The 12943-nt window shown below is 60.9% G+C and overlaps 1 protein-coding gene across 28 annotated transcripts in view; it reads right to left on the bottom strand.

Annotated features, from left to right (window-relative positions):
• CACNA1G (calcium voltage-gated channel subunit alpha1 G) overlaps window positions 1-8670 on the bottom strand; it is a 61228-nt gene extending 52558 nt beyond the window's left edge. For all 28 annotated transcript variants that reach the window (XM_048224171.2, XM_048224180.2, XM_048224141.2 and 25 more), the window contains exons 1-4: window positions 8344-8670; window positions 1224-1335; window positions 877-1010; window positions 371-468 (exon numbers count right to left, since the gene is read on the bottom strand). In XM_048224171.2, coding sequence (XP_048080128.2) covers window positions 371-468; window positions 877-1010; window positions 1224-1335; window positions 8344-8585 — 586 coding nt within the window. In that variant the 5' untranslated portion in view covers window positions 8586-8670. The remainder of the gene's footprint in view (window positions 1-370; window positions 469-876; window positions 1011-1223; window positions 1336-8343) is intronic.
• Window positions 8671-12943: the final 4273 nt, after the last annotated feature.

The following is a 12943-nucleotide window of genomic DNA, read 5'->3' as shown; positions in this document are numbered from 1 at the left end:
ACGTTGCACCCACCCCTCCTGGCCCACCAGCCTCTCCACCCTGTTCCCTGCAGGGAGCGGTCTTCTAGCTGAAGGGAAGGGGTCCTCTGAGATGTGTCTGAGACTCTGATCCCAAGTCCGGTTTAAATAAGGGGGATGGTCTTTCCAGGTAACTCTCACAGGGCCACAGGCAGGTGCAGGGGCTCCGTTGGGCTCCGTTGGGCTCCAGCGGCCCCGGCTCCCCAGAGAGCCCTTCTTGATGAGGTCTGCCTCACAGTGCCAGGCCCTGATGAGGCCGGTGAGTGGTCAGGAAGTAGGGGTGGGATCTGGGATTTCCATATTTCCTCTTGGGGCTCTCTGTCCAGGGGCTGAGGGCCAAGGGGTCACTCACTGGGCACCCGGTTAATGGCCCTGAGCGGTCGCAGCACACGGACTGTCCTGACAGCTGAGAAGCTGACGTTCTGCAGGTCCAGGGAATACTCCAGCATCCTGCAGGGAGGGGCCCAAAGGGAGGCCCTTTGAGTCTGAGGCCGCCATGGGGGTCAAAAGAGGTCAATGAGGAATCCTGCTGCGGTGGTGAAGAGGACCTCCGGCTCCTCCCCCTCCTCCACCAAGGGACCCCGGAGAGCCGGCTCTCTGTCTGGGGGCAAGGCCACCCCCAAGCCAAGGACAGATCCCCCCTGGAGAATAAACAGATGAGGGTGTGGATGCAGGGGCTCGAGCGTTATAGGCAGGACAGCCTCGGATGCCGAGTTGACAGCCAGGGAAAAAGCATGGCCGGAAGTGGGCCAGGCAGGGGGGCGGCGGGAGGGGTGGCAGTGCTGGGGCCTAGCACCCCGGCCCTGGGGCAGGGACTGATCTGCTCACTGCTCTCCCACCTCCAGCCCCGGCCCTCACCCTGCAATGACGATGAAGAAGTCAAGCCGGTTCCAAGTGTCTCCCAGGTAACACTTTTTCCCGAAGATGCCCAAGGCCACCATCTTCACCACCATCTCCACAGCGAAGAAGGCAAAGATGAAGTCGTCAAAGGCCTGATGTGGGGATGAGAGGCTTTTGAAACTGGGGGGGGGGGGGAACCGTCCCCCCCCCACACACACACTCCTTCCCCCATCAGCAGGGTCAGGGCTTCTCAGAGTTACTCAGCAGTTACTCAGCCCAGGAGCTGCCCCCTCCGGCCGCCACACACACACACACACACACACACACACACACACATACACATACTCAGACTCTCACACACTCACCTGCAGGATCCGGCAGCGCTGGGAGTCACAGGCGATGTCCTCACACGGCCGGAACATGCCCAGGGTCACGCAGTTGAGAAGGATGACCAACATGCTGATACGCTCAAACCAGGTACCCGGGGGGTCAAGGAAACAGCTGGCCGGGGCAGGAGCCGCGCCCACGCGCCCCCCCAAGCCCGGCCCCAGCGCCTCCCGCTTCTTGTCCACGCCCTCCCCACCCCCGCCCCAGGACTCGGCCAGGTGCAAAGGGAGGGCCCACGGGTCTGACCGAGCCCAGGCCCAAGCCCACCTTGGCCGCCACCTCTCTGGACCCAGCTTCCTCAGCTGTAAAGTAGGAAAAGCCACAAATACCCTGACTATTTGCACAAGCCATTTGGGGGATAAAATCGATGGTGCCTGTGGAAATGCCAGACACCGAGAGTGTCTGAATCCTGCTCTCCCTACCTCCCAGGGAAGATGTGAGAAGCAAATGAGAGAATGTGGTGAATGTGTGACACAAACCTAAAGTCGGATTCTGCCCGCCTTACAGTTTACCAAGCGCTTTCACGCCGCAGCACATCTGATGCTCACTACAGCCCCGTCAAGTATCCGGGGTCCGTCCTGTTCTTCCCCGGAGCCCAAGTGCACCAAGGCCCGGGAGAGCCCAAGTCCTGCGCTGAAGGTCATGCGAGAAGCCGCGATGAGACGGAGGGGTCCAAGCTCCCGATCCGGGGCAGTCGTTTCCACAGTGGCTCAGGCACGCAGGGGAGGGGCTGTCAGGAGCGAGCTGGCACCAGACAGACAGGCAGAGGCGGGCAAGAGGGTCCACGGCGGGAGCACTCCTCCACCACACACCGGAGCCAGACGCGGCCTCCCTCACCAGCCACCCGCCCCCCGGCCCCTCAGAGCCCTCAGACAGCCTCCAAACACACTCGCGCGCTGAACTAATGAGGACCCATGCACGCCAGTCCCGGGGCTAGACGTAAGTCCCCAACCCACGCAGAGTAGACAGTACTCTGCACACACGGACCCCGAGTCTTTCCACGTAGTGGATTTTTATTAAGGGGCTCACTTCCAGCCCGTCAACAGGAGAATGTACAAAGTGGCCTCTGGACCTGAGAAGCTTCTGGACACTGGACTCACAGATAAGTGACCCGGTGTCCTCTTTTTCTCAAAGAAAATACAGGATGGGGAGAACAAAGAGGATAGAAAGGCGCAGAGACGGGAGACTGCGCAAAGGAGGGGCCTCAGGGAAACGGAGGTGGGGAGGGTGTCCTGGCAGGCCAGGGCACGACCCACCGAGCCAGACTGTGGGCCACGGAGGGCCTAGAGCAGGAGGAATCTTCCTGCCATAACCTCACTCCTGGAGTGAGAAGGCTCTGTCCGGGGACCCCAGGACTTTCCTCCCAGCTAGTCCCAGCCAGCCTCCCCCTCCCACCTCTGTCCTGAACCTCAGGCCACCCAGCTCCTCGGCAGCTCGGGATGCCCTCAATCCCTTTCCAGGCCTCTGTGCCACCTGGGCCCTTTGCCCTCATGTCCTCACATCCCTTCCTACCGACAGGCACCCAAACAGGCCGAGGCTTTGCAATTTCCCATGCCTCCACCTCTTCACAAGAATAAGAGTAAAAAAAAAAAAAATCATTCTAGGTTTTTGGGGTAAGTAGATGGAAGGGGGAAATAAAGAAGGTGCTCTGTTTCCATGGAGCTGTTTTCCAGAGTGGAGCCTGAGCCCCATGGATGTCTCCCCAGAAGGGGGGTCAGCCAGGGGTCACCCTGCAAAAAGGAGGATGGGGAGGGAGCTCCCTTGGGGTGATTCTTTGGAAAGGGAAGGACACAATTACCCTCAAGAATTGGTCTGCTTTCCCCAACCCAGCCCCCTCTTCTCCTCTGCAGGGAAGGGACCCACGTAAGCAGATATCTCTCCAAGGGGGACTGTGGGTAGTTCTCTTGGGAAGAGGGGCTCCCAGGACACCTGTTTGGACCCCTCGAACGGCAGTGACTCCACCATGCAGTCTGTGCACTGGTCTCACCTCCCTTGCTGAGGCGGGGGCACTCTGACACGTGTTCACCTCCCCTCCAAAGCTGATGGCAGTGCCTGGCACGGAGCAGATGATCGAAACGCAGGGGAAATGAACGAACGAACGAACGGATGAATGAATTGATCAACCCATCAATCTCCCTGCTCAGAAGCCGGTGTATCTCCCCATTCATGGTTTCCTGCCTTGTTTGCCTCAACAGAGATAAACTGATAACTATGGGGGGAGGGGCAGAAGTGACACCAAAGAGGAGCTGGGACTCCTTCTGTCCCCACCTTATACGTTCACACTGGGGCCTCCTATAGCTAGATTCTGCCTCCAAATAACCCATCTCCAGCTCTTAATCAGGGAAACCCCTTCTCAAGGGCCCCCTTGGCAATTTAGCGTACTCCCAGGTACATCCTACCTGCCCTCTACCTTTCCCCTTTCCCTACAGGTAAGCATAAATGGACAGGGAAGGCACGAAGGCACAGGGAAATCTGGGACAATCTGAATTGAGAAATAATTAATGAGGATGGGGGTCTTTCACCCTTCTCAGGGTAGGGCTTGTTTCCTTGGGAACATGGCCTTATGTCACTGTGCGATGTTCCTCTGTTGCCATAACAACGGGAGGATGTGTCACCAGGTGGTGTGGATTTGTTGCTATAGCAATTAAAGAGACCCCTCACACATGAACTCCCTTTAACCAGACTGCTGTCTTGTCCTCACACAGGGAAGGGAAAGCAGGAGACCCACAGGTTATCAGGTTGGGGGGAAACCATGTGACAAATCCCCATGGCAACCAAGGGAACGGGGGACACTGGTTGCCATAGTGACTATGAGAGACCTGTGCAGTCACATGTCTACTGTTGCTATGGCAACTGTCCGGGCTGGAGTGGATCCCAAAGGGGGAGGTGGGTAGGGAGAGGGGAGGCTCTTTCTTCTCCCCACAACCCACCATCCAAAGCAGAGAAAAAGGAAATGGCAGGGCGAGGAAACCCACTTCTATTCCTCCTCCTCGTCTCCCTCCAGGAGAGAGAAGTAGAGCGTGTTATCTGTACAACTGAGTCCTCTCCGCGGGGCTTTATCTAGAGCCCTTGCCTAGCCTGGCAGCTGTAAGGGAGGGGGAGGCGGGGAGAGGAGGGAGGAGGACTGGGGCACCTCCAGGGGCATGGGGCTCGGGCGTGATTGAGAAGGGAAGCAGACCCTCCAGCTGCCCCGCTCCCCAACTGGAGCCTGGAAATCTGAGACTGAGGAGCACTGAGGAGGAAATGGGCCTGGACCCAGGAATCCTGGCCTCCTAGTATGAGCTGGGAAGGTGGGATCCTTGTCTCGCCCACCCCACAGAGAGGCTGGCATCTATGGGGGAGTCAGCATTCTGGGGGGGGGTGGAATACAGGGGCTCAGCTGTGCGGCCAACACTGGGGAGGCGGAAAGGGGGATTCCCCCAGCCAAGCCCCCACTCCCACAGCCTGTTTCCCAGTGGTCTCCTCCGCTCCAGCCTGTGGGCTTGTGGGGAGAGAGGTTTCCAGCTGAACTGAAAACTGAAGCCCGAAGAAAGGCAGCCGGCCCCACCCAGAGACAGAGATGTGAGACCCAGAGACACAAGAGAGCCGGCCTGCTGGAATCTTTGGAAGGGGAAATAGGCCAGAAATCTGATTCAAACGTCTGTGACTCTGTGACTCTGTGTGTGTGTGTGTGCGCGCGCGCGCACACACACACACACACACACACACGTGTGAGCAGTTGTGTCTGTCGCCACCCTGGCTGAGCCAGGCAGGGTGGGGTGAGGGCTGGGGAGGGAGTGAGCGAGGGGTGTGGGGGGGTGGAGTGGTGGGGGCAATCCCAGGAATGGCTCCAGCTGGCGCTATGGGTGATGGGGAGTCCCCCAACAGTTCTGTGGAGTAGAGTGGGTGTGTGACCCAGAAGGAAGGTGGGCCTGGGGCAGAAGGGCTGCCAGGGGGTGCTCTGCTTCCCCAGCCTGTTCAATTCCCCAGCCCTCATCCCCAGAACCCCTTCTGGAGAGTCTTGGGTTTTAACATGAGAGGAGGGAATTGGTGAGGAGACAGGAAGAACGCCCCCTCCCATTTCCTCTGAGGACCAAAATGGAGATTTCTCCCTAGGTAAGAGAAACAGGCAAACTTGGGGCACTAGGACAGTGGCAAGGAAAACTCCAGAAATTCCTGGTGCCCCCTCCCCTCCAGACTCACACACAGTGACGCAGTCACACACTCACACTCACTTCTGGAAGCCATTAGGGCTCCTGCCTTTCGGGCCTCCCCCTTCTCCTCCCCCTACTCCTGGCAGGCTCCCTTCTCCTCCTCTGGCCCCCCTCCCACTCCCCCTCTCGGCATCCCAAATGCCAGCCTGTGATTTCCAAATGAGAAAAAGCTGTGCTGGGCTCTGAGCTTGGAGAAACTCCTACACAAACTTCCAGATGTGACACAACAGCGGGAGAGGGAGTGCTCAGGATCCCCTTCCCGGGAGGGGCGACGCACTCCCTCACACTTCAAGAAACACATACTGGAAAGTCCAACTCCCTCCGCTATAACCGGGGAGGGGGGGGCTACTGATGTGAATACCCTTGGTTTTCCCAGTACCAGCACAAGCACGTCGGAGCCTCCCTTCCTTTTGCTGCCCTCCCTTCCCCCCATACACATACACATACACACACACACACACACACACACACACACACACACACACTACTTCCTACCTGAGTCTACATCTCCTCTCTAGGAAACCTGGTGTGTTAGTGGCTAAAAGAGGAGGGGCTGGAAAAAATGCCAACAAAAGTCTAACTAGCTTCAGTTAGTGGGGGAGGTGTCCCTGTGTCCCTCAGACTCAGAGGTTTGGAGAGCCTTGTGGAGCCAAGGGAAGCCTCACTGATAACCAAAAAGAGAGGAAGGGAAAGACTGAAGTCCAACAGCTCAGAGCCCCTCTGGCAATGAAAAGACAGGTTTCCCTTGACACTCAGCTGTGATGGGATTTGTGGGGCACAGCTTAGGCAGCCCCTTTCCCAAGAAATTGTTCTCCGCCCAGGTTCAGTGACTCGTCTAGACCAAGTGAGGCCAATGCCCCACACCCCGGACTCCCACCACCCCAGACATAAGCCTACTCCTCCAACCCCAAAAGGAGCACTGGCGTCACCTCTCTTTCCTCCTTCCAGCCCTCTCCACTTGCTCCCTCCCAGAGCTCCTCAAGGAAGGAATCTGCCCTCAGACCATCAGATAACACCTAGAGATGGGGCAGGTGGGAGATGCTGGCCCAGAGGTCTGGTTGTTTTAGAGGGGGAGGGAAAGGAGAGAGAAGATCTCTCTATCTCCCCTGGACTCCTGAGGAGGAGGGGAGGGGGTGAGGGCTTTTTACCATTCATGGAGAGGGTAGGTGGTTAGGGGCAGAGAGGAGGGATGCCCAGAACCCATCTTCTCAGAGACATTTGTTCCCAATGTCCATCTCTACCATGGAGAAAGGGGCCTGGAGGTAGGGGTGCGGAGGTGGGGGAGGAGTCAGAGCCCTCTGAGACCCCCACCTCTCTCTCTCTCTGCAGCTCAGAGAGAAGGGAAGAAGGGGTAAGGGAGGGGAGAGGGTGTAATGAGGGGAGCTTCCTAAGGACCTGCGAGGTGTTGAGGGTGGGGGTTGGGGGGGACCCTAGCTCACATCCCTGCTTTGCGCACTAGAGGCAGCAGAGCTGCAGAGCGAGGGCGGCACCAAGCTCCCCCCACCTCCCCCAAAGCAGAGTCCCGGTTGGGCTCTTGGGGTTTACAGGGGAAACCTGAGGTCTCCTACCCCGGTCCAAAAGAGCCTCTGAGCTGGGAGGAAGGAGTCAGGAGAAGCTGTCAAGACCTGGGATGGCACCGCGCCCCCCCCTTTCCTTCCGGCAGTGACGGGACCCACCCGGAGCCTGGGAGTCCTGCATTAGTCAAGCGGCGCTTTGTGCTAGGGGCTGAGGGGGAGAGGCCAGAGGACTGAGGGGGCTGGGGTCTCCCCTATCACTCCACACCAGGCGGAGGATAGGGGGCAGTGCCAAATCTATCTCCCTGGAATGTGGGGCTTGCATTCCACAAACCCAGCCAAGGAGTAGACCCTGGGGTGCTGGACCCAAGTCTTCCTTAGCCAACCAGCTCACAGTCTCACTGTTCCCCCAATACTTTCTCAGAGGCTGTGGTCTCCCGTACCTGCCCCGCCATTGGGCGGGAGCACTCTATTTGTGACAGGGTAACTTGGACCGGCTTAATCCCATCCCCCGCTGGCCAAAGCTCTTGCCACAGTCTTCCCCTCCAAAAGAAGAAAATCTAGCACAAAACTCCCCAACCCCAACACAAAGCACCCGCGCTGAATGGAGAATTAGGGAGAAGGGAGCCACTCCAGGCAGTGGGCTCCAGCTGAAAGGGTCTCTACTCCAGCTCTGGGGGCAGACAGCTTCCCCTTCACCACCACATCTTGTTCTCATTCTGCGCCCCTGACATCAGCCGCCGCCGGAATCTCCTTGTTGTGCCTCCAACCCGCGGGTGGGGGTGGGGGAGTTAGGACCTGGTCCCCGCCCCCCAACATCTCCCTCTGGGTCAGTAAAAACCCTGGCCTCAAGAACCAGGTTGGGAGTGGGGATCAGACCCTAGAATCCACCTCAAACTTTGGAGCGGGGGCAGGAGGGAAACCCAGGAGATCGCAGTCCCCCCTCCCCCGTCCCCGCAGCTTCCTCCCCACCCCACCCCCCCAAACTCGGAAACCCAACCCAGCTCGCTAACGGGCGGCGGGCGGAGTAGAGCTCCCAGGCTCCCGAAGCTTCCCACATCTGGAGGATGACGACCCTCCCCTGCCCACATCTGGAGAGCATCCAGCTACAAACCAGCGGGGCACGTCTCCTCTCTTTTCCTGGCCTGGATCCCAACCCCCCAAGGAGGACTGAGGTGTGTGTACCGAGGTGGGGCTCGTCTGGGGTATCAGCCAAACCTGCTCGCGTCTCCGCTCCCACTCTGAAGCCCCCTCCCTCCCTTAGCAGCCCCCTCTCCTCTGCCCACCTTCCAGGCTCACTTCTCCGACTCACCTGGCTTTCGGTCCCCTCCCGCGGCGCGGCCCGCCCCCCTGCGGACCCCCCAGCCCGGCCGTCGTGCCCTGGAGGATATGGGTTACAGACCGTGCGGAGACACCAGCTCCGCGGGCGGCTGTCCTGGCTCAAGTAGAAGAAAACCACCGGGGCCAGCGCCGGGTACGGCAGCCCCTCCGCCTCGGAGTCCGCGCTGCCCGGGTCCTTTTCCGCCGACCCCGGCCCCGGCCGGCCCCCGGCCCCCGACAGGTCGTTGAGCCGCATGAAGCTCCGGGGCTGTCCTGACTCCTCGGTGCCCGCTCCATCCTCCTCCTCGTCCATCCTCTGGCCAGCCGGGGCCCCGGGCGGTCTCGAGAGGGGCGAGCGGCGCCCCTCAGAGGAGGTGTCCTCACGCCACCGGGGGGCCCCGGCGGGGGCGCATCTGGGGGGCTCTAGGGCGCAGGCTGTGCCCCCGGGAGGGCCAGTTCAGCCCAGCTCCCCCTGCCCGCAGGGGCATGCTGCCCGCGGGGCGCCGGGTCGCAGGGAAGCCCCGCCCGGCGCGAGTCCCGCTTCCCCAGGGCTCCTGGGGCCCCCCGGGCCAGCCGGCCGGCTCCCCCTCACTTTGTTCCGGCTTCTTCGCTTCGCGCCCAGGCTCCGGTCGCCCGATTCGGCGCTACCTTCGGCGAAGCGGCCGGGAGAGGGGGAGAGAGAAGGGGGTCGGATAGCTGGGGATACGGGGGAGGGGCGCCCCCTCTTCCCGCGGCGCAGCTGGAGCAGGATCTAAGGGGTCAGCATCGTCCCGGCTCCGCGCCAGCGGCGGCGGGGGGAGGGGAGGAGGGATCTCTTTGGGGGTGGGTTTGGAGGGGGTGGGGGGCGGCTCCTTCCTCCGCCCCGCGGCGGGCTCACGGTCCGGGAGGGGCGGGGAGACGGTGGGGGGCCGTCCCGGGCGGGGGTGGAGGCGGAGATGCCGCCGCCGCAGCCGCCGCGGTGGCTGCCGCTGCCGTAGCTGTCGCCGGCGCCACTGCCTCCTCCTCCGGCCGAGACGCGGAGAGAGCAAGCGAAAGCGGCGGCGAGGAGCCCGGCGCACACCACAGCTGGATCCCTCACTCCAACTTCAAGCCTCGGCCCCGCCTCTCCCCAGCCAGCCTCGCAGCCAATCGCTGCGCTCCGCCGGCCCCGAGCCGCGCGCCCATTGGCGGGCCGCCGTGGCAGTGCGGGCGGGGCTCCGGGGGAGAGAACCACAGCTGGAATCCGGTTCCCACCCCGAAGCCCAGAACCGCCCCTGTCCCCTCCTCTTGCCCCTGGGTCCGCTCCCGAAGGCCAGAGCCAATTAGACGGCTACCCAGACCGAACCCACTTTCCTATTGGCCGCTGGGGTCTCTGGGACACCCCTGGAGGGAGCCCCGGGGAATCAGAGTATTCGGCACCGGGTGCTGGGATAGCGCTGCCGGCCCCGGGGCATCCTTTGTCCACGACCCCTGAATTGGACCACAGCCGGAGGGTGGGGCTCAGTTCTGGGCGGGCCTGGAAAAGAGAGGCTGGCTGCCGGGCTGTGGGGTGTGACCAGGATCCCAGAGCGAAATCCTGGGTCTCCACCTAATTAATCGCCCACCCTGGAGTCGAACCTGCGAGCAGGACCGAAGAAGGGGAGGAGCTGAGCAGAACGTCCAGGGGGTAGGGCTTCAGGTTGGGGGGGGCGGTCTTGGGGAAACGGGCGGAGCCAAGGGAAGTCAGGGGCGAGCAAGGTCTGGGCGTGGTTTCCAGCAACCTCTTGGCCTTGTAGACCCCTCTCCCAGGTCCGCTTCTGCGACTTTGGCCCTGACCTTCTAACCCTGACCCGCTGACCCTGACCTCAGGTCAACACTCCTGAGCTTCATTCTCTCTGCCGCTAAAGATCCTTTGAAGGCTGTGGATCTCTCGCAAGGCCTTCGCGCTTGAACACGTGGCCTCAGACAGGTCTTGCTGGGCCCAGGGCCCAGGGCCCCCAGAGCAGCTGAGGAGCAGAGAGAGAGGATCCCGCGAAAAGACCTGCGGGGGCCTCGAGTGTGGGAGGGGATGGAAGCACGGAGCTGGGCTTTCTGAGTCTTGACCCGTAAAGTCTCACCAACCCCCCACTCCGTGCCTCAGTTTTTCCTCCGGCGTTCCAGTATGGCTGGGAGGCCGTCTGCAGGACAGGAGCTCCGAGTGGCTGCCCTCCTCGCACACCTCCGCTCTACCCCGAGCGGGTCCTCGAGGGTCTGCGGCACAGCCGGGGCCTCGCCCCGCCCCACCTCCCCGGGTCCCCGGGCTGTCGGCTCCAGTCCACTCTCACCGCCGCCCCACCAGGCTGCAGGTGCGCCCCGGGACTGCTGGGCGCTGGAGAGAGGTGGGGGCGCGGAGGGCATCGACCGTTAGACGTCGGGAAGCACTTTCCACCTCTGGGAAGGTAGACACGGCGACGGAACTAAGCAGGTCAGTCAATTCTCTGTCCCGAGACTTTGGGGCGCTGACGCCACTGCAGAGAGGCAGAGGCAGATACCGGGTGACCTCCCGCCCCCGCCGCCCCCCACTCCCAACGCTGCGCCACCCGCGCAGCCCCCGCGCGCCTCCAGCCGCCTGGGGTGGGTGTCTCAACTCCCTCGAGGGCAGGCTGCGGGGAGTGAAGTGGGGAGGGCCACGCCGCTGCAGCCTCCCGGGTTGCCCTTTCGCCGAATCCGGGCACCGAGTTGTGTAAATGAGGCCGAGCTCATTTGCATTTCATGCTAATGAGCAGATCCCTTAAGTGCCTTTCCCTCCTGGCGGGAGCCTCTGCTCTCATTCCGAGTGTGCCGTGCCAGGCTTGGACTCTCAGCGGTCTTCTGGGAGAGGGGCCTATTTCTGGTTCACTCCACGTGTCTGACACCTTCGTCCCTCCCGCAGGTCCTCAGTCGGCCTCGTTGGTCTGCCCTTCCCCAACAGGGTCAAGAAGCCCCAGGGCTGACACCAGGAGGTAGTGACTTTAATCAACCCCTCTTTGCAGAGGGGACAACGAGCCCAGAGAGGCTTGCCCAGCCCAGTGGTCAGGTTTCCTGGTGGTCAGCAGGCCCCACACCTCCATCCATCATCCAGGCCACCTCTGTCTCTGGGCGGAACTCTTTTCTAGAACATACTCAGACAGGGGGCAAGGTGTGGGGCAGACACACATTTACTTCCCTGGCCTGGGGACCTGGGGTGACCTGCCACCCTAAAGCATCCTGACCCCTGGGTGGGGGCACCAGGGGACTCCGACATCCAGTCAGAGATGCTCTCTTCGCCTGAGGGGGGCAAGGGGAAGAGGGAGGCAGGACCTACAGAGAAGGCAAAAGGAGGGGTGATATCTTTAACTCCCACCCTCCAAGCCTTGGCTCGGCCATCACCTCCTCAGAGCAGCCTTTTTCAGCAAGTGCTGTGGTGCCTACTATGTGCCAAGGTGCTGAGGACGCAGTCCTGAGCCAGACAAGAATCTGGAACCTCCCAGCACTCCGTGTTGATGTGTGTGGTCAGGCAATGATTGTCTGTCCCTCTAGGCTCTCTGTTCCCTCAGGGCAAGGGTCCATTTTGCTCATCGGAGCCTAGCCCAGTCCAGCTTGGTGCCTAGTAGGTACTTAATAAATCTTTATTAGATGAATGGGTAACCTCAGACAGGAAGGAGAATGAGGGACAGGACGTTCCTTGGGCCTCAGTTTCCTCACAAAGAATTTAGGCCTAAGTGTTCTCTGAGATGATTTCTGGGTTTGAGGGAGAGCCTTCATACGGGACCTGCTCTGCCAGCCCCTTCAGCCCCCTCCCACCCTCTCCCCTTTACACCTCCCGCACAGCCTGGCTGGCTCCCTCAGCAACTGAGACAATCTTCCCATCTGTGAGGCGCTCTGCTCAGCGATGACACATCATCCCATGTCGTCACCTCGCAGCCTTGGGAGTTGGGTGGTGGTGGTTCCATTTTTTATACGACGACTGAGGCTCAGACAGATGAGATTAGTGAAGTGACTTCTCCAACTGTGAGGTCCCGTCTCCCCTGGCACGGGCCCCCAACTCCTCCAGGACAGCCCTGCTGGCAGAGCAAGGAGCACATGCAAGAGGGACCAGCCAAGGGAAGAGGGGCAGCAGACGTAACAGCCCGTATCTGAGCAAGACTGATGCTCAGCCTTGCCCTCGTCAGCAAATGCTGGTTCTCCCGGAAGCCTAACCCGTTAAGGCCCTGACTCCTTCCTCTGAACCTCTTACAGCATCCCTTTGTCAAGCGCATGCTTGGTACCAGGGGAAAGGAAAGGGGACACAGAGCAGAGGGAAGACTATCTAGAGAGGGGTAGGAGACACCAAATGCACCCCCTTTCATAGCCATGCCTGTACCTCCTGGGGAAGAGGAAGGCTCAGTGGTTTTTATGGTCCCCTGAAGACAGCGGAAAGAACCAGATATGCTGAGTGGTCTCAGGTGAGTCTCTGACCCTCTCTGGGCCTCGAGTATCTATCCACAGGCAGCCAGAGGTACCTGCCTTGTCACCTCATTCGTGAGGGTCAGTGAGACGGAGACAGAGGGTTTTGCAAACTGCCTACAATTTCCAGAGCCAGGGCTGGCACTGCCAAAAAGGCCACCTGTGCTTCACCAGCCGCCCCTCCCCCCTCACTGCCCCCCAGACCTGGCTCCTCTTCCCGAAGCCTCAGACTTCCTGCCCGAGGCTGAGCAGGCTCCAGCCAGGAGAGGG

The sequence above is a fragment of the Ursus arctos genome, unplaced genomic scaffold (genome assembly GCF_023065955.2).
Source record: "Ursus arctos isolate Adak ecotype North America unplaced genomic scaffold, UrsArc2.0 scaffold_24, whole genome shotgun sequence".
Classification (NCBI taxonomy): Eukaryota; Metazoa; Chordata; class Mammalia; order Carnivora; family Ursidae; genus Ursus; species Ursus arctos.
Note: the sequence above shows the minus strand (reverse complement) of the source record. Positions and strands in the feature narration are given on the sequence as shown.